This window comes from Gekko japonicus, unplaced genomic scaffold, assembly GCF_001447785.1.
Source record: "Gekko japonicus isolate JY-2015 unplaced genomic scaffold, Gekko_japonicus_V1.1 scaffold514, whole genome shotgun sequence".
NCBI lineage: Eukaryota > Metazoa > Chordata > Lepidosauria > Squamata > Gekkonidae > Gekko > Gekko japonicus.
Window position 1 is genome coordinate 253,378 of NW_015168665.1, and position 24,005 is coordinate 277,382.

Genomic DNA, 24,005 nt, shown 5'->3' on the forward strand with positions numbered 1-24,005 from the left:
TAGGGCTCACAATACTTTTAGGGGCCCACGAAAATGTTTTAATTTCTTTTAAAATCAGAAAATGGAAAATGAACTTTTAGGGGCAAAGAAAATGTTTTCGTTTTTCTCCCGGGTCAGAAAAAAAACGAACCGCTTAAGGCCCACAAAAATCTATTAAATTTTGCCGAAAGCAGAAAAAAATGTTGATGTATTTAAAGATATCAAAAATAATTTTTACTATTGATATTATTATGGTGGGAGGGGCCCACAAAGGCAAAAGTGCCTAGGGCCCACAAAAGTCATAATGCGGTCCCTGATTTTAATTGGAGTCAAATTGGAATGGGTTCAAAAGAGATCAGCAAAAGTGGTTTTCCAGACGTCTGGAAAACAAATGAGACCACTAAGACTGTGGTATGGCCTCTCTCAAACTGGTGGTTTTTTGCTGCTGGAGAACACACTTGAGCATTATGGTCTCTATCCTAAGCAAAATCTGATGTTTTCCTCCAGTTGAAGGAGCCTTTCTCCATTGGACATGACTATTCCACCAAGAGAAGAGCCGCTTCAGTTAGAGGAAGTCCTCAAGATGGAGAAAGCATCAGACTTTGCAGTGCAGACTGACAGGAGACAACTCAGGCTCGATCGATATCTGAAAGGCTTTTGACCTTCGATCCTATGCTATATTCCTGTCTTCTTGTTGGTTGCACAAAAGTGGGAACCCCAAAAGCATGACTGACCTTGTGCTTCTTCTTTTTCCCTCCTCTGCTGTCACATGGGAAGAGCTGCTTATAATGCGCCACCCACACAGGCTCTTCTTCCCACGCAAGCGCAGCAGCAGGGAGAGAGAGGGAGACCAAGCATGAGTCACTTGTGTTGGTGCTCTTCCCGGGCTGTTCTGCTTCTGTGTTATTGTAGAAGTGAGTAGGAGGTAATGGGAGGCCTTACCCTGTTGTAAACATTCTGGCTGCCCCATCCTTTTCATTCCTCCTCCAGATTCCCACCCCCGTTTCGTAAGTGGTTACTCCCCACACCCTTAGCTTTGAATTAATATGATAATAAACCATCATATAAAACCTATTTTAAAATGCTTTAAAAGGAAATATCAGTCACAATAGAGAGGCAAGTAGGGCCACCTTCTTTTTAGGGGTTATTCGTTTCATTCTACTTGTATTCCTTTTCTAGGGGTTCTTTTAATACCTTGCTCATTTGACTGCCATTCATTTTGGAGGAGTTGGGATTTCAGTAGAAGCACAGAGACCAGAAGCCCAGGAAATATAATTTGCTTACTAACCATTCTCAGCGCTGTGCCAAACACTGTCATAATGTGTCTGTTAACTATGGACTTGCAAGCTGTTAAACACTGAATCATCGCCCATCATTACATTATTGTGACAGCGCAGCATTGTTATGTCAGTGTCTCATAATACTGGAGAAGGCATCATGATGCAATCATAAACCCCTAGTGGAGGCACCTTCTTCACCTAGTGGTGAAGACATCGCCTTCAACCTAAAATGCATGACTTAACCTGTGGAATTCCCTGCCTCCAGAGATAGTAATAACACAGATGTTTACAATCATAGGTGGCTTTGGAAAGGGGCTGGACAAATTCATTGGACAGATTCCTCAATGGCTATTTTTTTTTTAATGTCAGTTGATTGAGGGGGCAACAATAACAGGGAGAGGCTCTGATCTCTGTTCCCCTGCCTGCAGGCCTTCCAGGGCATCTGGTTGGTTGCTGAGGAAAATAGGACTCTGGACTGGGTCTAGCAGAGCTTTTCTTATGTTCTCATCTTTCTCTTCCTATACAAAATAGGCAACGTTTATGAGTATTCTTCTCTCACTTGTATGGGACAAAATAAAGAGGTGTACTTTGGCCCCGGTCACACGGGGCAGATAACGCGGGGGGGGGGAGGCGTGGCTGTTTGCCCAGGAGCAAAATAAAGCGCGGTAGCCCGATCACACGCCCCCCCCCGAGTCTCCGTGCTTAGGCTGTTAGCTGGCGATCACACGGCAATGCTGCAGCGTGGCAAAGAAGCGGCGGAGTGCGATCACACAAGCGTTTCGCGTTTGTGTGCATGCGCAGTTCCGCGGAGCAGCGGTGCTTTCAGTTTTGCGTTCGTGCGCATGCGCTTATGAAAAACATCTGGTTTGCGGTGGGATGTGGATGGGCGCCGGATGCCATGGGATACTAGTGCTCCCGCAATCAGACGCCCGCCTGTGCCGTGCGTTTTCCGGATACTAGTGCACTTTCCTTGGTACTGTTTAACTCCGCATCTTTGGCGAGACGCCACGGGTTGGCCACGGTGCACTATGCTTCCCAGATGTTGCGGTGTGAAAATCCGCCCGACATTCGTGCCTTTCGCGTGGCAAATTCTCCATGTGACCAGGGCCTTAGAAGAGTAAAGCTGTCCCATGCACTTGAGAACTGTATGTAACCTAGGGCTGCCAGCTCTGCCTTGGAAAATTCCAGGAGACTTGGGGGCAGAGCCTGTGGAGGGCAGAGTTCGAGGTGGGAGGGAGCTCAGAGGGTATGTGGTTCCATGGGATCTACCACTTTGACGCTGCTGTTTCCTCCAGGATAACTGACCTCTCTGGTTTAGAGATCTGATGTAATTCCAGGCCCCGACTGGAGGATGGCAACTCTACTATAACCTCAGCATGTGAGTGTCAGGCCTGCATCTCTCTGCACAGTCCTAGCAGGCCCGTAGCCAGGATTTTTTTTAATTTGGGGGGCCTTTAAATAAGTCGGGGGGCACCCTGCAACCACCCCTAAGGGAGCACCACATATAAAATAAAAAATTGGAAATCACAGGGCCAGGGCTGGAGGGAAAGTCGGGGGGGGGGGAGGTTGGCAGTAAATTGGGGGGCCAGGCCCCAAGGTGCCCCATTGTAGCTATGGGCTTGAATCCTAGCCTGGATTCTGTGTCTCATTTACAACAGAACTGTGATGGAATATTAGGGACTGGGTTTTATATGCATTTACTTCTAAATATATCAAAGGCTTTTCAGCTTTGTTACACTGACAGCACAACCATGCTATGTGGTTGATTCTTCCCATAGTACAGGTCGAAAACTGTGGCTGGGTAATGCGACTACCCCAAGTGGCAAGGATGATTTTCATTAATTTAAAACATCTTTTAAAGATCCTGAGTTTTGCAAAAGGGCTCAGAGTTTTGACCACTCTCTTGTACATGATCAGAAATTGAGGGAAGCAGAGAACTGGTATAATTCTTCTAATCTGTCATCAAGATGACCGACATCCCAGATTAGTGAGTAAGCGATTACATGTGAATTATGGTAAATTACTACCAAGGAAATGGTGACCAGTACTGAGGGGGTGGCTGAAATGCAGATTTTGTTTATGCATGGAGTGAGGAGTTCAAATCCTTGTCAGTGACTGAATGTATGATTATCAATTAATTAAAAACAACAAAAAAAGGGGAGTGATCCTTTGATCTGTTAAATATGTCAAAGTACTGACTGTTCATAGAAGCTTGAGATCTATTTTCAGCCGCTGGAATTAAGCTTCATATTAGTCTAAATCCTATCAGGAAAGCATCACCTATGCCTTCATATCGATGGAGCTAGGTAGCCCTTCAAACCTGGAGTTGGCCAGCTTTCTAAAACTGAGCTTAGAAAAGAAAAGGACATTTCTGAAGCAAGGGCTGTTCAGACAAGATGAAAAGAAAAGGAGATTTTTCAAATATGTGAGGATGCAGGGCATTTTCAGCACCACAAGTCTTAATTAAAGTTGCTGCAGTAAAGTTGCTAATAGAATGGGCTGCCATCAACAAGACCTCCAGTCCAAATTACTAGGTGGCCTTAAGCGAGTCGCTCTTTTTCAGTCTCCGTGTTCCCTTCTGTAACACGGGGATATTGGTCTACCTAACAATACCTGTTGCAAGGATTACAGAAAAGCAACATATGTCAGCCTGTTTTACAAGGGTGTTGTAAGAATTACAGCAGCAATCTATGTCAAGTGCTCTTAACCATGAAGGCGCTTTACAACTGCTCTCATTAATTTGATTCATAGTGCACCAGCACTTTAGCTATGGGACCTATTTTCCACGAGGATGATACAGTGACTGGGGAGGAAAAAAAACTACCTCTGAGCATGTGCAGGGTCATCCCTTCATCGCTTGCTTCCACACATTCGGGATTTTCTAAAAAGGTAATTTAGTTACAAAGGTGTGGGCATCTCTGATCATGTGCAAAGTGCAGTCACCAGAACACCACTAAGAAGAATTTCTTCGTTTCAGTCTCCCTGCAAAGTCTGATCCCCCCCCCAGCAGCCCCGGTTTCAAAAACGGAGCTCTGCCCTCCGGCCAGGATTCCGGCCCGCTCCGCTATACCCTTGGCAAGGGGCTCCTGCTGACATTGACAGGACACAAGCTGCTGCCTCTCTGCGCCCCGCCCACTCCTTGCGTCACGAGCGCGTCGCTCCGTGGGAGTCGTAGTGCGACGGCTACGAAGTTTGCAAGCGGACCAGGCCTCGGTGGACTACATGTCCCAGGAAGCTCCGAGAGGAGGGTGTGCGCGAGGGGGAGGGCATTGAGGAGCTGGCAATAGGCACAGGCACAGTCAAGCGAGGATTTCGGTGGCGGCTATAGTGGCGGCAGAAGTCCCGGGTGCGAGGCGAACTGCGCGAGGGCGCCGGGCGGGCTGTGCTTGTGCGCGCGCGGGGAGAGGGGACCTTGGGGTCTTTTTTGCCTTCCCCTCCCCTTTCTCTCTGGTGCCCGGCGGCGGCAGCGGGGGACGGAGAGAGGGACATGCAGGCGGAATCGGGCATCGTGCCGGACTTTGAGGTGGGCGACGAGTTTCACGAGGAGCCGAAGACCTACTATGAGCTGAAAAGCCAGCCCTTGAAAAACAGGTGAGGGACAGAGCCGCGCCGCGTCGCTCTCCCCCTCGCGCCCTTTTCGTCCCTTGCGCCGGCTAATCTGGAATAACTCCCCCCCCTCCCCCCGGTTGTGCGTTTATACCCACCGTTGCGAATACGGAGTGGAAAATGCACGCTGCTGCCACCTGCCTTGGTAGGGAGGATGGGAGCGCGCCGCCTTGAGCGTCTCTTGTTTATCCCCCGGAGTTCTTGCCTTGCGCTTGTCGGGCGGAAAGGGGGTCGCCGATCCACGTGTAAGATCTTCAGCCCGCCCCCTTTCCCATCCTTCCACCTTCGTCTTCCTCCTTTCCTTTCGCATGCCGTTTTCATATGTAACTTTTCTCCCTCTCTCACCCTTGCCCTTCCTTGATCCCTCTCATTTTCTCTCCCTCTATGTATTTTCCACTCCTCCCTACAACTCCCTCCTCCCGTTTATTTTTTTAATTAAATTCTGTATTTAACATCATTTCTATGTCATATTAACATTCATCGCCTTTCAGTTCTTCCAATTCCCTTCATCGTTTACTCCCCCCAATTGACTAGAACCTCCCGTTTTAGCTCCCCCCCGGTCCAAGTCGTACTGTTCCCAAGAGGTTCCTGGTACCAAAGGAGCCTTTACTGTCCAGTGGAAAATGTTCCCCATCTTGTTTTTTGCCCTTGGGGCTTGCATGGGCTTCTTCACTGCTTGCGCTGGGTCTAGGATGTAGATGGGCTGGCACGGATATGCCCTGTGCCAGAGTGGAGAAGGCTTGTGGCAAAGACGGTGGCGAGGTGCCAGAAGCGTGCCTGGCAAAGCAGAGCGTCAGCAGCTCGTGGAGTTGGTTTTCCCACAAAGGTGGATTATTTATTGGTCCAGCGAGTGGCCCTTTGAAAGGGAGTGGGAGAGAGAAGAGGGGAATGTTACAGAAGAAGAAGGGGTGTGTGTTTACTTTGTGTACTGCTGAATCAGCCTGTTTGTTAAAAAAAAAGTTTTAAAAATACATATATTGAAAGGAAACATCCTTTGCAGTTGAAGTGATAAAGGCAGCCATTTAGTGAGTGGCTCCTGTCATAATAGCAGTTTTGTTTAGCCTGTGTTACTGTTTGGGCGAGGGAGGAGGGGCCAAGGCCCGGTGGCTGGTATTATGTAAAGGGCATTGTTGGCTATTCTCACCAGAGGCATTATTTGGCCTTGGCTGGGAGTTACAGACTTCCACTAATAGTTTAATGTGTATGAAACAGAGAGAGAGGACTGTTCATCTTTTTGTTCGGGGAACGTGCTGGGCAGGCTGGTTGTATTTTGCCTCACAGGGTTTCTATAATGTGGAATTGTTCGGTGCGTCCCCCAAGAGTGGTCGTGTGGATGAATAAATGCACTCATTTCAGTGGACAGGCAAGGATCTGAAAGGGTTCAGATGGGCTAGCCTGTGTTATGTTAGAGCAGCAAGCTAGAGTGATGGGGCTGAAAAGCTCAGCCAGGGCTCAGAAGCTTTACTTGTGCTGTGCGAATGCTGTTAATGCCAGATAGATATAATGTGCACTTTCACTGTTGACAAATAACCTACTAACCTGTAGCCTGAAAGCATTCTTAGACATTCCCTCTGGCAGAAAAAAAGACCTTGAAGTGCTCAAGAGCCAGCAGGGCAGAATGTTTAGAGTGCTGGACTAGGGCCACGGAGTCCCCAAAAAGCCTGCTGGCTGACAATTGTTGAAATCACTTTCTCATAACCTGTCCTACTCTACAGGGTTGTTGTGAGGATAAGATGGAGGAGGGGATAAATATGCATGAGCTCCTTGGAGCAAGGCTGGGATGAAAATGAGATAGGGACAGGTACCTGACCATTTGACTTTTCTAATTGTGAGTCCACATTCAGGGTGGGATATAAACCTCTTTCTTCTGATTGTTTGGATATTCTACATGTCTGCTTAGTTAGCAGGAAACTTATATATATAATTGTGTGTGTGTGTATGGTTTATTCTCCAGTTTGGTAATCTACCTGAAAATAATAAAAGGCCCAGGAGCACCTTTAAGGCTAACAAACTACATTGTAGCACAAACTTTTGAGAAACACAGCTCTCTTCATCAGATGAAAATAAACACACTTGCCAATCTACATGTGAAGCATCATTTATTTCACTAGCCTTGATAACTAAAAGGAACTTCCGTATCCAGAAGCAGTAAGCCTCTGACTACCAATGCTAAGAAGTTAACATCTGGGGAAGGCCTTGGCCTCTGTGCCCGCTTTGTTGGCTTTCCAGGACAACTGGTTGGCCATTGTATATAACAGAATGCTGGACTGGATGGACCCCCACTGGTCTGATTCAGTAGGGCACCTCTTATGTTAAAGAGTACTTACTGAAATCTCATGGGTGCCAGCCAGAGAGTGAAGATAAAATTGGGTGTACAATCGCATCATTTCGTAATCGGATCTATATTTATTTGTTTTGTGTGTGAGGAAGGAGCAGGAAAAGCAGAGCGCCAATAATGTGCCTGGCCTCAGAGTATGAAAAATCTAACTGTGCCACTGGGGCAAAGGCCGAGGTTTCACAGAACTGATGTAGCAGCCAGGTTGACTGCACCAAGTCTCTGTCTGTTGGCCCTGCAATTGTAATGGCTTTCAGATTGGGAAGTCTGCAAAACTTTCTTTTCCTGTATTGATATCCAAAAAGTGATTTGAACCTTCTGTGTACATTATACTTGAAATAATGAAGGTAGAGACCTTATGGTATGGTGTTGTAGAAAATAATAGTAATTCTTTGGGGCATTTTTCTTCTTGTCAGCACTCTCTATATCTGATTTGAAGGCAGGCCAAGCTACCATGTCTTATTTGTAATGATTGAGCTTTTTGAAAGGTTACTCTTTATTCTGATAGTAAAAACATGTTTACAGATAATTTTCTTAAATTGCGTTGAAAACATTGCACACATCAGAGTCAACGCAAGTGCTGACTTAATTGGACAAATGTCAACTAGGTTCTGCTGTGAATTATCCCCAAGAATGTAGAGTGTGTGTTTTAAAAAACTACATAAGCCATGATGTGAACAACAGTACACCTGTGTTCCTGTAGAAGTTCAGATCTGTGGTTTTTCAGGAGTAGAATCTTAGTAAATAAATGGATTTTTCATTAGGCAGGGCCCAATAACCATTTTGGAGAGTGACCAGATGGTGAAATGCTTAGTCTTCAAATATGGTGAGGATGATATTATATATGAGGAACTTGGAGAGAAAGTCATGAAGAAACGGAAGAATGAGCAAAACAAATGGAGGCATTAACATTCCATCACAATCCTACGTCTGTGGTGCCTGCTATGGGAAGCAGGGGGTCAGCATAACCACACATGTTAGTCCTGCCTTTTCTCCAAGGAGCTCGGAGGAGCATACGTGATTCTCCCCTATTCCACTGTATCCTCAAAACAGTCCTGTGAGGTAGGCTAGGCTGAGGCTTTTTTCACACACCATTGGATAATGCGTTCTCAATGCACTATAGCAACTGTTAACAGCTGTTTCACACAGGAAAATCCAGTTACAAACAATTGCTATAGTGAACCGAGAATGCATTATCCAGCAGTGTGTGAAAGCAGCCTGGGAATGAGTGTTTGGTTTCATGGCTGACTGAGTGGAAATCAAGCTACTCTGGCTTTCAGTGGGAGAACATCACACTTAACAAAAAATGAGCAGAATAACATGTACTGGTGAAAGACTGAAAAAAGGTGATTAACTATGGCTGGTGGAGATGTAGGCCTCTGCTAATGTCGGCATAAAAGCAATGCAGTGTAGTCAGAATCTTATACTTGACTATGCTGTGAAGGCAGAGTGGGAGGAAGTGGGGGAAGAGTGATTTTTGTTTTTCAGTTGGACTCTGCGGAGAGTTTTCATTTCTACTGTCTCTCTTTGGGTTTGGGCTGTGATCTGAGGGTATACTAGATACTAAGTCCTATGCCGTACCTCAGTGACAGCCCATTCTGAGGCCTGTGCCAATGGGATTATGCGAGCAAGTGAGACTGTGCCAAGTTCTCTGTCACCTAAGATCCCCTAGTACTGGCATATTTTTGAGATCTTTCACTACAAGGGGACTTGTATGGCATCCTGTAGAGATGCCAGCTTCCAGGTAGGACCTGGGGATCCCCGGAATTACAGAATCTCCAGACTACAGAGATCAGTTCCCCCAGAGAAAATTGATGTTTTGGAGGGTGGATTCTATGGCGTTGTACCCCACTGAGGTCCTTGTCCTCCCCAGGCTCCAGCCCCAAATTTCCAGGAGTTCCCCAGTCTGGATCTGGCAACCCTACCCTCTACCCCCTTGCCAGCGACCAGGGGGGACCCTATGTCTTCTTCACTCTGTTCCAGTGAGAGATTGGATTGTGTTGTAAGTATTCAGTTGCTCTGAGAATGAAGATTTTAAAAAGTCCTTTGTAGTAATTGTAGCAGAATGTAATCAGCTTAGATCAAGGTGGTATGGTATTGTAGTGCAGAAGGTGGATTTAAAAGTAACTGAGGAATTGCATGTGGGCGGTATTGTTGATGTTGGATGTGAACACAGTAGTATGCATAACTGGAAAACAGAAGAAAAGTTGTGTTATAGAAATTTTGGGAGAAAGGGAGGAAACATTCCGTTTTGGGAAGACTTATTTTAGGACAGTAAGTAATCATCTAGTTTGAAATGGCAGAGTTATTAGAAAGATTGCGGAAGACTGCACTGGGAGCAGGGAAACAAAGCTGAAGTTTCCCAGTGTAATGGAGGAACTGGTGACCAGACAAGCAGATGATAGGCTTAGGATGAAGATGAACAATAAAGAGGAGGGCAAACCCCCCCCCCACTGATTGAAAGTACCTGAGGGACCGCCTTTCCCCATACATATCCCAGAGAGCACTACGGTTGGGGTCACAACATTGATTATTTCAGGCCCTAAGGACACCAGGCTTGCCATTACTAGGGCCAGGGCCTTTTCAGTGGCGGCTCTTTACCAGAGAAGATCAGGGCCCTGTGGGACCTTTTACAGTTCTGCAGGGCCTGCAAGACGGAGCTCTTCCACCAGGCTTTCAATTAGGAGCCGCCCCCCACTACTACCAACTACCACTATTATTAACATCTGTGGTAAAGGGCCGGCCCCAGCGTGGAAATCAATCCACATCATTGTGGGAGACTGGACGATCGCTGAGTTGGGAACTTCGGTGTTACATCTTAAAACACACCACCTTAATTTAATGAAGGAATGACTATTACTGCGAGCACTTTAATTGTATGATTGTTTTACATGTTTTATGTGGACTAGGTACACTGAACTGATCAACGTAAGCCGCCCTGAGCCTGTTTGCGGGGAGGGAGGGATACAAATGCAATAAATAAATAAATAAACGAGGATGGTAAATATTTTAGAGGCTGAGATGTGGGACAAACAATTCATGGGGAAAAAGAAAACTGAACCTAGAATAGACAGAATCAGAGAAGCCCACTTTATGATTCTTTCTTACTAACTTGAGAATAACAATTGTTGGTATTCATACCCTTGACCAAACTGAATTTTTGTGTTAAAAGACTTTGTTCACATGATGACATTTTGTAGTCCCTTCCTAACCAGAGTTACCCCCTTCTAAGTCCACTGAAGTCAATGGCATTGTTAGTCTTGTCTGGGTAGTGGTGACAAGCTCTTGAGCAAGAACTTTTTGCCAATAATTCAAAGTACTAGTTTGTCAGAATAATAGTTGAATAGTTCTTTACTTTCACAACTCTCACAATGCAATGTGTTGCTGAATGCCATGACTGTTGTAAACAAGAGATGAAGATTAGGCTTGTGGGCACAGCTTCAGGTAAGGCTGGGTCTGGAAGAAGGAGCCATCAGATGTCGATAGTAGCAGGGAGGGTTTTCTAGTTGTGGACTAAAACTTTGGAAAGTAGTAGTCATGTCCTGGTAAGAGACTACATGCCATTATTTCTCTGTACTGAATCTAGTGGAAGTAGTCCAATGTTGAAAATCTCCTAAAGATAACATGGGGAAGCCTTCTAAGTGCTGAGAAGGCAAGTAATAACCTCGTGGTCATTGGGATGTCCCCAAATGTACCACAGCATCACTATTGTGGTCTCTGGTTTACTTGATGGTCACCCTGGAACACATTTATTTCATCTTCATTAGTCCCTTGGAAGACAAATACATCATACATACTCTCAGCCTCCCCCCCCCCCCCCCCCCGGCTCCCAACCTCTAGCCCAGCCATTGAACACAGGAGTGCTCCTGAATTATGTGCTGCACCCATTCCTCATCCGTTTCACTCTTGAACATGCCAGCTTTCTCAGTAAGCAAGAAGTCCTCATACTAGAAGAGCAGTTCTGGTGAAAAGAAACTTGTTCCTGTCTGCAGCCAGAATCAGATGGCAAAAAGTTAACGCTGGCATAGCTTCTGGAGAATGGTGCTTTGTTTGAGAGCACCAGCTGACCTGCAGCTGTCCAATTGCATAGCCCCGCTCAGGTGTTGAAACCTCTGTGCTCTTTATTGAGTGCTCCAAAGATTGTTTGCAACATTTTTATATATTTGTGGTCTTGCCTAGTCTAAAATCTGACTCTCTCTGCTCTCCCAGAAGCAGTGCTCTTTATCAGTGATGGGTTGCTGACGGTTTTACCACGGCAGTTAGAATGCTTGTAAAGATTCCATTACATCACACAAGTGTAGCCAGTGGCTAAGAAGGCTTGCTGATAGGCTGGCTTGTATATGGTTATAATGATTACAGTCCCTGCCCTTAAAAAGTAATATTGGAAACTGTTCATACTCTGGAATGCTCTGTAGATGAGATTAGATCCGTGAGGCTAGATAGATGAAGCTGGTTTTGCAGCAGATACTAGCTCTGAAACTGGACTGTTTTTGAAGCTCTACACTATGCTAATAATTAAGACAAATGTAATGTGATTAAATTTGCTCTAATTACATTGGGGTTCTCAGTGGCCTATTCATCTGCTTGCTGTAGGTAACACAGAGCTTTTCAAATCAGTGTGATTTTTCCCCCCAAGTAAAGGATCTTCAGATGTTGCAAACTCTTGTGTAGTTCTGCATTGCCGTTCGTTTATATCTGTTCCAGTTGTGCAAGAAGTGGAAAATATTCTTTATTTAGAACAGGTCACATGTGCTTATATTGAGGAACAGAGCTTCAGTGTAACAAGCTGTGTCTTAGAGGAACAGAAGTGAAATTTCAAAAACTGATATATTTAACTGAAAAACGTCAGCCACCTTATAACTAAAGCACATCCTTGTAGTTAAATATAATTGCTAGCAGGAGGATTGTTACTCTTACCTGAGTGGTCCAGGGTGTCCAGACTTCATCAGATCTTGGAAACTAAGCAGGGCTGGCCTTGGTTAGTACTTGGATGGGAGACCACCAAGGAAGTCCAGGGTTGCTATGCAGAGCCAGGCAGTGGCAGACCACCTCTAAGCATCTTGTGTCTTGAAAACCCCATAGGGTCTCCATAAGTCTGCTGTAGCTTGACAACACTTTCCACAATCAGGGGGATGGTTTAAAGAAGGAGAAGCTTCAATACATTAGCTTGACTTCATGGCTCACTCTAGACACAGCACTCTAGACACTAGCGCCGGAGGTTAGGAGTTTGGGAGTGCTCCTGGATCCCTCCTTAACTATGGAGCCCCAGGTGGCAGCCACTGCCAGATCTGCATTTTACCATCTTAGGCAGGTTCGGCAGTTGGTTCCCTTCCTCGACTGTGATGACCTTGCTACAGTGATCCATGCGACGGTCACCTCAAGGCTGTACTACTGTAATGCTTTCTACATGGGGCTGCCTTTGTCGCAGATCCGGAAGCTGCAGCTAGTGCAGAATGCGGCGGCCAGGCTATTGATGGGTCTCCCCCAATGGGAGCACATCCAGCCTGGGCTGAAAGCGCTGCACTGGCTGCCAATAGCGTACCAGATCCACTTCAAAGTGCTGGTTCTTACCTTTAAAGCCCTATATGGCCAGGGTCCGACCTACCTGAGGGACCGCCTTTCCCCATACATACCCCCAAGAGCACTTCGGTCGGGGACGCAACATTGCCTGGTGATTCCAGGCCCCCGGGAGGTAAAGCTTGCTGCAACCAGGGCCAGATCCTTCTCAGTGGCGGCCCCCACCTGGTGGAACGAGCTCCCGGAGGAGATCAGGGCCCTGCGGGACCTTATGCAGTTCCGCAGGGCCTGCAAGATGAAGCTCTTCCGCCAGGCTTTTATATAGGGGCCGCCACTTCTACTACTACCACAACTGAAGCAACGGGGTTGGGAGTGGTCCCCAGAAGAACAGCCATAAATTTGCTCGGCACTGATGCTGCTGGACTGGCTTGGACCATCGACAGGACAATTTCACCTAAGGAAATGATTGTTACCATCCTCAGAGACCATCTTGTCTGTATGGAGCACTTTATCTGTTTGTTGTGATTTAATGGTTTTTACTGTTTTATATTGTTTTATGTATGGGCTTGTGCCCCTGTGTAAGCCGCCCTGAGCCCGTTCATGGGGAGGGCGGGGTAAAAATGCAAATAAATAAATAAAATAAATAAGTTTCACCTGAAGAGGTGATCTCTTTTTAAGGTGCCACTGGACTTCTGTTTTATTTCACTACACAAACAGGCCTTGTGCTCAGGGGCCTCCACCGCCATGGATGTGACTCAGCAGTTGTGATTGGGATGAAACTATGGCTTGTTGCAAATGCAGAAGTGACTCAATAAGCCATGGCTGAGAGGGAGCACACTATCCCAAGGTTCTCCCCATAATGACAATCCCTAGTTTGTCATCCCATGTGCATGCAAGCCATAAATATAGGCGGTTGGGCAATAGAGCAGAATGGTACCCACATTCTTCAGCGCATCTGGGCTTTCCCTTTTTTAATTTTTTTGTTCACTTTGCAGAAACTCTCTGTTTTGAATCCAGGGATTCAGAAAGCACTCATGAAAGCTTTTCTTCCGCCTCTGCAAATAAGACATTGGTGTTGATGGGCTGTGTCCCCCCCCCCTTTCCTTGGGTGCAACTGGTGATGACAGCGCAGAACAAGATGAGAGTGTCGTATAGTTGAGGCAGGAGGCATCATCTCCATGCAGTGACAGTACTGGATCTGGTAACTGAAGAAGTGCGCGTGCACACAAAAGCTTATACCCAGGATTAAACTGTGTTGGTCTTAAAGCTGTCACTAGACTCAAAACTTTGTACTACTGTCTTCTGTTATGGTGGCAGTAAGTGTTCCTCACAGGGAGTGGGAAATGAGAAGCCTCTTCAAGAGTGGTTCATGCTGGGTCATGGGTTTGTGCGTAGAACCTCAGCTGTGAGAAATTAACTGCCGTAGGGAGGCTGCTTCAGATGGTCTTTGCATGGTACTTCAAATGTGAAAATGTTGCTCTGAGGTGAAGTGTACAGGGGAAGGGAGCAGGCTTTGTTAGGGCCAGTGGAAAGAGGGAGCTGGCCAGCCTGACATGATGCATCCCATGTGCAGCATTTGGGGGGGGGGGGGAGAGCAGGTCAGAGAAAGGGCATTTAAGAAACTGTCCTCTGCCCTGCCCCGCCCCATCTTTGGCATGGGTTGACTAGTAAGTAGTAAAGCCTAGGTGAGCACCTGGAGGCATACTTTGTAAAGTGAAGGGACAATTCTCAGACCAGAAGCTTGGGGCATTAGTGCCTTCATGGATATGGAAAAGTAACTAAGCGAGGGATTCCCTTATCCTCAACAAACAGACCTCATGGCTAGGGGGGAAAGAAATGGCACGTCTCCTTTGATGATTCAGTGCTTGGGCCAGGATGGCCTTGCCTGTAGCCAAGAGAAAGCATTATTCTCCTGTATTCCACCAATCACCCACACTGTGGCTAGGTATGGAATGGGATTTGTTTGCCAGCTCTGATGACTTATGTAAAATAAATATAGTTGGCCCTTTCATTATACCATCTAAAGGTGTTGGCTCTCCTTATTTCTGCATCTCTGATACAATTGTTACTGCTTCTGTCTTTCCTACCAAAGCATAACTGCTCACATGAGTAGGCTACTCATGTGAACACTATGACATCGGAGGGAGGAACTACAGAAAGGTTATATTTCCGCCTACATGTTTAGAAAAATCACAAGATCTGTGATTTAGGAAAACTGCATCTTCTGTGAATTCCCTTTTACAGTTCAACAGTAAACTGGCTGCACCAACTAGTAAAAATATCAGTGGGCACTTCCCTTATGGGTCTTCAGAATCATAGCAGTTGTGCATGGGCAAAAGGAATTTGTGGATATTTAAGTGTAGAGTCTGGAACACTTCAAAATGGATGAATCCTGTCTTTATGGATGGGTACAAACTGGCTCATGAGCTAAAGTTTGTGATGAATTTTGGCTGGTTCATTGTTTGCAAAGTGCAGTTCATGGAAGGTCAACTGGCATGAACTTTACACAAATTTTTAAGCTGTTTATGGTGGTTTGTGAATGGATACATTTCCAGATAGGCTGTCTCTGCTCAATAATAATGTTTACCAAACTTCTAAGCAACATGGGATCAGATTTCTCCAGCCTTGGAAAAACCAATAGGTTCGCTGTGCATTTGATCTATGTAGCTTGCACTTTTGAAACTGTGCCTGACATTTCCCCCACAAGCACTTTCCTGGGGGCAACTTCTTTGGGTGGGCATAATTTGGACCCCCTAAATCAAACTTGTACATAACTTGGTGAGAATGTGGTGGAACATCAGGGGGAGGTCCCCTGTGAGTTTTATGTCTCTAGCTTGCACAGGGTCCATTCTGTACAATCCTGAACCTCCTGAACCTGCACCTATCATTTCCCCAGAAAGCACTTTTCTGGGGACACCTTCTTTGGCAGGGCTGTGACTTGGACCCCGTAAATTCAATCTTCACCAAATTTGGAGAGCAGGTACAGGAGAGTCACCTGGAAATCTCCTGCGAGTTTGGTGTTTCTAGCATGCTGGGGTGCTGTTCTACCACACCACAAACCAAGCCAGTTCATTTGGCAGCTAAAAGTTCATGATGGTTTGTGGTTCATGAACCAGGCATGCCCCAAACCAAACCACAATTTCCTGGTTTGTGCCCATCCCTACTTATCTTTCTGGCAATGGGTTTGTGTCATATAATGAACATCTACCAGCCTGCTAGGTTAGTGATTCTTATTTACACAAAGGCTGTTATGATATAGCGCTCCATGTCAGTTTTGAGTTTTTCTATGTGGTCAGCCTGGGTTAGGATTTGGATGGGAGCCCACCAAGGAATTCCAGGGTTATTACACAAAAGAAAGCAATGGCAAACCACCTCTGAATGTTTCTTGCCTTGAAAACCCTATGGGGTTGCTATAAACTGGCTGCAACTTGATGTCACTTTACACAAACATGGATATGGTAATCCATATTAAACAAATTATCAAGCTTGCTTGTATGTGTGTATATATAATAAAAGCTGTGGTGTATGTTCTCTGAATGTCTAACATTAATCCATTTACGTTTTATGGATCAGTGGAGTTCTAGAAAAACAGTGCTAAATAACAGAAATATGGCAGGCAGCCTGTCTCTTGACTTCTTGCTACTGAGACCCAGTTCACATAACCAGAGCAGTTATGAGGAAGGCTGTGCCTCTTGGCAAGCCATTTGTGTGAATGGTTTCATTGCACAAACCTGGTTATTTTTGCCACACCTCCCCTTTTCTTCTTGTTTCGCTGGGCTGTGATGCAAGTTGTGGAGTCTTCATGGCCAACTACTTCAGCATGGATGCCCTGCTAGTGTTTGGGCTCCTCTGCAAAGGAGCTGAGGAATATTGCCGCTTTCCTTGGGTTCGATGACATCTTAGGGTACAGGATAACTGTTCTGGTTCTGCAGCCCTCATTTACTAAAACCTGGATTTTCTCAGAATAAGCAAGTCGAGAGGTCTTCCACCAAAAAGTGTCACAGACAATTTAAAGGTTAATTTTAACAATGTTTTAGCCGTTTACAGCTTCCATTCATTCTTTTCTGTTTTTGTGGTGTAGGAGTAGAGAGAATAAACTGGAAGAACATTGTTCTTCAATAGCGTGCTTGCATATGCAAACTCTAGCTGGCTATATGTCTAGCTGAGGAGCGATACAGGCTACGCAGTGTTTCCAGATTCTCTGGAAACAAGTGCAGGAATCCTGGCTAGTCTAATCCAAGGTCTTTAAAAAAAAAATCATAGCCAGAGATCTAACTATGTTCTGTTTGATTGTCATAGTTTCCAGTAAAATCCATGGGATTAAATGCTTGTACAGGTTTGTAGTTGTTGGGTCCACGAAGAACTGTTTCTTCGCCAGTTTCATTGAAATGAGGAATGCCCATTAGCAGTGCATGGGGAATATTCTGGCCAGAGTACCACACTGGAAAACTCCATCACTCGAGTTCTTCCAGCACCTTAGCCTTTAAAAGAAAGAGAAAATCTGGGATTGTGTATGCTACCTCTTGCTTACTGTGGTTATCTGGTTATTCTGAACAAAAACTGTTCACTGTTTTCTGTAGACGGTGGCAATAGAGACTGAAGCCCACACCTTTTACAGTGGACAGGATAAGAGAGGCATTCTATATTAAGAACAAGGTGTAGGAGTTCACAATGGACTCATTTCTGGTGGTGAATACCACAGGAGTTCAATCATCATCCACTGTTTAATGTTTAATTATCCCTAATCAGTTTAATTGCTTAAATAGTTGGGTTACTGCTTCATCATAATAATGCCTGGCATCCGTAGAGTATCTGCTTCTGACAGATCCATTTAAATTCCATTTTGCACCCAGTTGTTTTTTTAATCCCTCCGAAGGAGCGAATTGCTTAAAAAAAAATCTTTCCTAGGTCCTCTCGCCCACATCGCCCACAGATTCATTCTATGGTGTCGAGGGAAAGAAGTGTAGGGCTGCCACATGTCAATTACCACTTCCAGTGTGAGTCAACAGAGAGGCTTGCGGAGATGATTGCTTCATTTAATGCTGTTCATAATGGAAGTTGCATTCAGTGCACGTGTTCCCCTTAATTATAATCATGTGAGGGTTCGCTATGTGTATAAATTCATTTTTTCCAATAATGTCTAGGCATACAATAGAGAACAAAAAGTGTGTTGGTTTCCATCATCGTTTTCCAGAATATTACATAATGTGTTAAAATTGATGATTAAAAAGCCCCTGGGGGTGTGTGTGGGAGTATGCTGGTAGTTCAAACTATGGTGTAAATATCTGGAGCTGGAAGGGGGGAAAATTCATGGTGTCAGAATTGCCTCAGATCTGTGATCGTTTTTATTACAAATCCTGTTTCTATGTAGTTCGCAGCTACTTTCTGCCACCAAAGTAACACAGCAGTAAAACTGGGCTGCATATGGGCAATTAGGCACTGTTTATGGCTATACTAATAATCAAAGAATGTCGTCTCCCCTGATAGTACTATAAAACCAATATGGACGAAAGATAGAAGTCACCGAGCCGGTTGGTGAGCTGGAATTGCATACCCAACCCTTGCACTGGGACTTGTTGCTTTCTTTAAAAGGAGAGGCCTGTGAATTGTGCTGTCAGTTTGGTACCTCTGTGTCTCTACCCTACATATAGAATACATATCCAAAGCATGGGAGAATCTTCCCTGCTTGGCATACTTGTGTGTAACACTGCATGGGATCCTCTTTTGTAAGTGTGTTGAATACAGCACTATGTTCACACCATTTGAACATGTGTCTCTTGCCTGGGTGGATTGGTGGAAAGGGGTACGGTAGTTGTTGCAGTCAGGTTTTTTTTATCCCCCCTGATCTTGTTGTAACTAGGGCATAAATGTGAAGCTGCTCCTTTGTTTGTAACTGAGCTTTGCAAACATAGTATTTTCTAGCTCTTGGTTAGAATGAACAAACTTTCAGTGTGCAAATAGGCTGAATGTGTCCTTGCAGAACTCAGGTGTGAACTGATCTGTTAGAGTTGGAGGCTACTTCTTTTTCAGTTGAAGTTACAGTGTAGAATGCTGCCTACCTTATTGGATATGTGATGAGGTCTGCCTAAACGTTTAACTTGGATGAGGAAACATTTCCTGAGTTGGACTGCCTTTCTGTGGTCAGAATGTAGAATATGTGGTTGTTGCTGATTGTTTCCAACTTTGTTGAAACCAAAACACTGGTCAAAGTTAGGGAGCAACCTAAGCTGGTCTAATCGGAAGTACGTCCCATGTTACTCCATAATCTAAGGGAAGGATCCTGTATATTTTAGCCTTTGTTTCTATGCTGCAAACTAAGAAAATATATGATTTAGCTCTATATCGGGTCTCTTACTCTTGGAGAGTGCCTGGGTGGAATGTCCTGCTGTTCTGTGTTAGTCTTTGACTGGGGAGAGAAGTCCAAAGAGAAAGGGTTTGATCCCATGGAAAATTTCTGCTCATGCAAGATCTCTTGCACAAGTGGAGATGCCAAGTCATTGCAAGTAGCCTGTGTGCTAAGACAACTTGACTGTATCCCATCTTGAGTTTCCACTTGTGCAAGGTATATTTTAGCAGCTCTGCTCCCCATAATGGTGTAATCATGTAGTACCTGCAGATTGGGCTGTAATGACAGCATCTAATAGCCTTTTGGTCAGAAATTAAAAATCTTCCCTTGATCTTGCAGTATCTGTTGTGCAAGTTACATAAAGTAGCTGTAAGCCACCATGAGCTGGTCTTCTTATTTTATTTATTTATTAATTATTTCAATTTGTATCCTGCCTTGCCACAGCACTGACTCAAGGCGGCTAACAACATTAAAAACACTAAAACAATAAATACATTAAAATGCAATAGAGTATAAATACAACTGCCTAAGCAGTTGAACAGTACTAATGATGATGATGGCGGCATACAATGTACAGAGGCAATAACCAACCAATGTTTCATGCGGGCCGAGATGTATTCCAGTGGCGCATTTGCCAGTGGCCCACTCATCAGTGGTGGCTCCTAATCGACAGCCCGGTGGAAGAGCTCCGTTTTGCAGGCCCTGCAGAACTGTAGGTCCCGCAGGGCCCTGGTGTTATCCGGGAGCTCATTCCACCAGCATGGAGCCACCACTGAAAAGGCCCTGACTCTAGTAACAGCCAACTTGATGTCTCTCGGGCATGGAAGAGTCAGGCGGTTCTGTGTTCCTGACCTCAGTGCTTTCTGGGGCACATGTGGGGAAAGACGGTCCCTCAAGTAGGCAGGCCCCTGACCATATAGGGCTTTAAAAGTCAAAACCAGAACCTTGAAACGGATCCGGTAAGCTATTGGCAGCCAGTGCAGTGCCTTCAGCACAGGTTGGATGTGGTCTCGAATAGAGAGAAGGCCAACTCTAAAAATCTAATTATGAAACATACAAAAATATACATGTATTTATTAAACACAAATTAAAATCACAGATAAGGGCCCATTCATACCTCATATACAAATATAAAAATACAAAGACTGATGAAGTAGACCTAATGCGTTTCGGCCTTCACAGGCCTTCCTCAGAGGTCTAATGCAAATAGAACATATTGGCTAATATGTAAAAATATATACAATCATACATATACAAAATATTAAATAAAGACCAGAACACAATTGTTCCAAAGTTTAACCACTGGGCAAAAATACAAATGAAACCTCCAGTGCAATCACATGTCCAGTGGTACTTCTCTCTGGTCAACTATATATTCTCCTGAGATTGTATAGCCAAATGTTCCCAATGAAATATTCCTTCAGTTAAGAGATGGGAGTACCAGACCCTCATATGTCTCCTGAGAAACCTGTATAAGGGTCAAGAAGCGACAGGTAGAATCGGATATGGAACAACTGATTGGTTTAGCATAGGAAAAGGAGCATGACAAGGATGTATATTGTCAAGGAGCACTCCCAAAACTCCTAACCCTTGGCGCTGGCACCAATGGCACCCCATCAAAGATCAGTAGTGGGGTCCCTACCCCTGGTCCGCTCCAGCTCAGGCACAGGACCTCTGTTTTTGTTGGATTCAATTTCAATTGACTCAGTTTAAGCCAGCTCGCCACATCACAAAGTGCCTGCTCCAGGTCATCTGGGGTAGAGTTGGACTGACTGCCCAACAACAGATATAGCTGGGTGTCATCTGCATATTGATTGCAAGCTAGCCTATGACTCTGGGCAATCTGGGCGAGGGGGCACATGTAGATGTTAAATAACATTGGGGACAGTACTGCCCCTTGAGGAACCCTGCAGGCCAGTGGGTACCTCTGGGATGTCTGCTCCCCTAATGCTACCCTCTGTCCCCAACCTTGGAGAAAGGAGACAAGCCATTGCAAGGCAAGCCCCTGAATCCCAGTGTCGGCAAGGTGGTGGATCAGTAGCTGATGGTCGACGGTGTCAACACCACTGACAGATCTAACAGCAACAGCACCACCGTACTTCCTCGATCCAGATGCCTTCGGAGGTCATCTGTGAGTGCGACCAGTGCCGTATCCGTCCCATGACCTGGCCAGAAGCTGGACTGAAACAGGTCTAGCATGGAAGTATTATCCAAAAAGCTCTGCAACTGAATCGCCACCGCTCTCTCAAGTAATTTGCCCAAATATGGCAAATTGGAGACCGGCTGATAGTTGACCAATTCAGCCGGGTCCAGAGATGTTTTTTCAAGAGAGGACGGACCATTTCCATGAGTGCCCCCGGGAACAGTCCCTTGACTTGTTGATAATATCCCTGAGGGCACCTCGTAGCCCCTCACAGCCAGCTTTTATAAGCCATGAAGGGCACGGGTCAAGGCTGCACATGGTTGGGCGTACCATTGAAAGCAATCTGTCGACTTCCTCAAGGCTGAGTGGACTGAAATAATCCAGACTAGAACCAGAAGGTGTGCATGGAGACTCGAGTTCGCTCACTCTCTCAACTGTGGCTAGGAGATTGCGGCGGAGCAGCAGGACTTTATCTGCAAAAAAGCTTGCAAAAGTCTCACAGCCAATATCCAATTCCCTAGCATTTGGTCTGCCCTGCGACAGCTCTGTCAACAACCAAATAGTTCTAAATAATTGTGCTGGGCGTGAGCTAGGAGACGCAACCATAGCCTCATAGAATTGTCTCTTCGTGGCTTTGATTCCCACCTCATAGGATCTCATAAACGTCCTATAGGATGCTCTTGTTGCTTCATCGCGGGTGCACTGCCACCAGCTCTCTAACCATCTAAGCCCTTGTTTCATCAGCCGGAGCTCCTCGGTGAACCAGGGAGCCCGCTTAGAGCGAGAGGGCGTCGGGGGGCAATCTCGATGGCTGCCGAGAGCCGACTGTGCCAGTCCTTGACAAGCTCATCTAATGAGCCACCAGGGGGCATAGGATCTCACAGAGCCATCTGACGCCACTGAGGGTCCATTTGGCTCCACGGGTGAGCCAAAATATGCTCACCGCCCAAACAGGGTCGGGGTGACACATTTGCCCAGGCCTTCAGGGCAAGGTGGTCTGATCATGGCACTGCCAAAGCAGTGATCCAGTCCACTGTAACCCCTGCCACGAAGATTAAGTCAAGCGTATGCCCGGCCCAATGAGTGGGGGTCGTTACAAATTGGGTGAGTCCTAGCACCACCATGGATGACACCAGGTCCATCACTGTTAAAGAGGCTGCATCGTCGGCATGGACATTGAAGTTGCTCAAGACTATCAGTCTAGGGTACTCCAATGCCCAGCCTGATACCGCCTCGACCAGAGATGGCAGGCTGTTGGTTGGTGCGTTAGGCGGATGGTACACCAGCCAGATAGCCAAACTCTCCCCGGCTTCCCACACAAGGCTGGAGCACTCAATACCCTCAAACTTCAACAGCAGGAGCGCCCTGAAGGAGTAAGCCTTCCGGACGAATAGCGCCACTCCCCACCCCCCACCTCACAGTCCGTGATTGGTGAAGGACCGAGATAAGAGGCAGCATGTAAGTTTTCTAAATGGAGAAGTAAAAACTTCTCTTCCACCATTGTATTGTGGGATCCAGTCCAATATGCATACTGTGGCACAAGAGAAACACATTCCTATGAGAGTCAGTATGGTGCATGGCTAGACTATGGCTGGGTTCAAATGTGCATTGAGCCATCAAGCTCATGTGTGATTATGCATCTCACTTGTGCATGATCATGCTTAATTGATTAGTTCACATACAGACCTCCACATTTCAAGAAGTACTATCAAATAGGGATGTTCATTTGGATATTTTTGGTCTGAATATATCTCATAAAAATACGATATAAATATTTTTCAGTCTGGATGGTATTTGAGATTTTTTGGGGGACACTGATAAATGGGTCCCGAAGAACTCCTGAAACATCTGGGAATATACAGAAATATTTGTGGCCAGCATTTTAAGGCTCTCAGGACTGTTTTTCTTCAATTTTATGGTGTATCTAGGTCAGTGTCTTGTTGCCAGGTCTGGGTATCAGCTTGCCAGGTTGGTTTGTCTTGGAGTCTCTGCCTTGAAAGTGGTTCTGTTGGGCTTGCCACATTGACCCATGGTTCTGCTAGGATCATCTGGTTTGACATTGGTTCTGTTGGGCTTCTGGTTCAGTTTGCATTGAGAGGCTTTTGGCCAGTGGTTGTTTGCCATTGTGTGTATGGATATTGTCTTCTTTGTCCTGGAGAAAGCATGGAATCCCCCCCCCCCATAAGAAACAACACAGAGAAGTTGGGTGTCTGGGGGTACTTTGTTCAGGGGCCCATAGAATTGGACCCCATGATTCAAACTACTTGAAATTTGGGGACAGACAGGGCCAGGATCATCATGGCAATTTTGGTGTAATTTGTGTGGAAACAACAGATACCTCATAGAGAATAATGGACCTGAAAAATTTCAGAATCCTCCCTGGAATCTAAATATTGAAATGTTATTGGGGACCCGAATAACCCAGAATACCAGTTTTTATGCCTTTCCCAAAATTGGAATTAAATAAAAATACTATTTTTTTCCAGGTGCACATCCCTACAGGTAAGTAATTAGCAGTCGAGGTACAAAGAGTTCCCAGGAGGAAGGGTAGATAAGCATCATTTAAACATTTTTAGATTGAGGCATTGTTTAGAGATTTAAAACCATTGTGCTGTTACTAAGCTTTCAACCAAAGTTAGATCAACCCAGATTATCAAAAAGAGGTTAGACTCTTCCGTTTTAGTGTATCTGAAGAAGTGTGCGTGCATACAAAAGCTTATACCCAGAATAAAATTTTGTTGTTCTTAAAGGTGATACTTTTTGTTCTATTAAAAAGAGGAAGAGCCACATTGGTGTAGT

General features: G+C 45.5%; 1 protein-coding gene across 3 annotated transcripts in view; it reads left to right on the forward strand.

The window, feature by feature from the left end:
• Positions 1–4,577: 4,577 nt before the first annotated feature.
• The window catches only part of MITF (microphthalmia-associated transcription factor), a 197,655-nt gene continuing 178,227 nt past the window's right edge, over positions 4,578–24,005 (forward strand). For all 3 annotated transcript variants that reach the window (XM_015415296.1, XM_015415298.1, XM_015415297.1), the window contains exon 1: positions 4,578–4,850. In XM_015415296.1, coding sequence (XP_015270782.1) covers positions 4,747–4,850 — 104 coding nt within the window. In that variant the 5' untranslated portion in view covers positions 4,578–4,746. The remainder of the gene's footprint in view (positions 4,851–24,005) is intronic.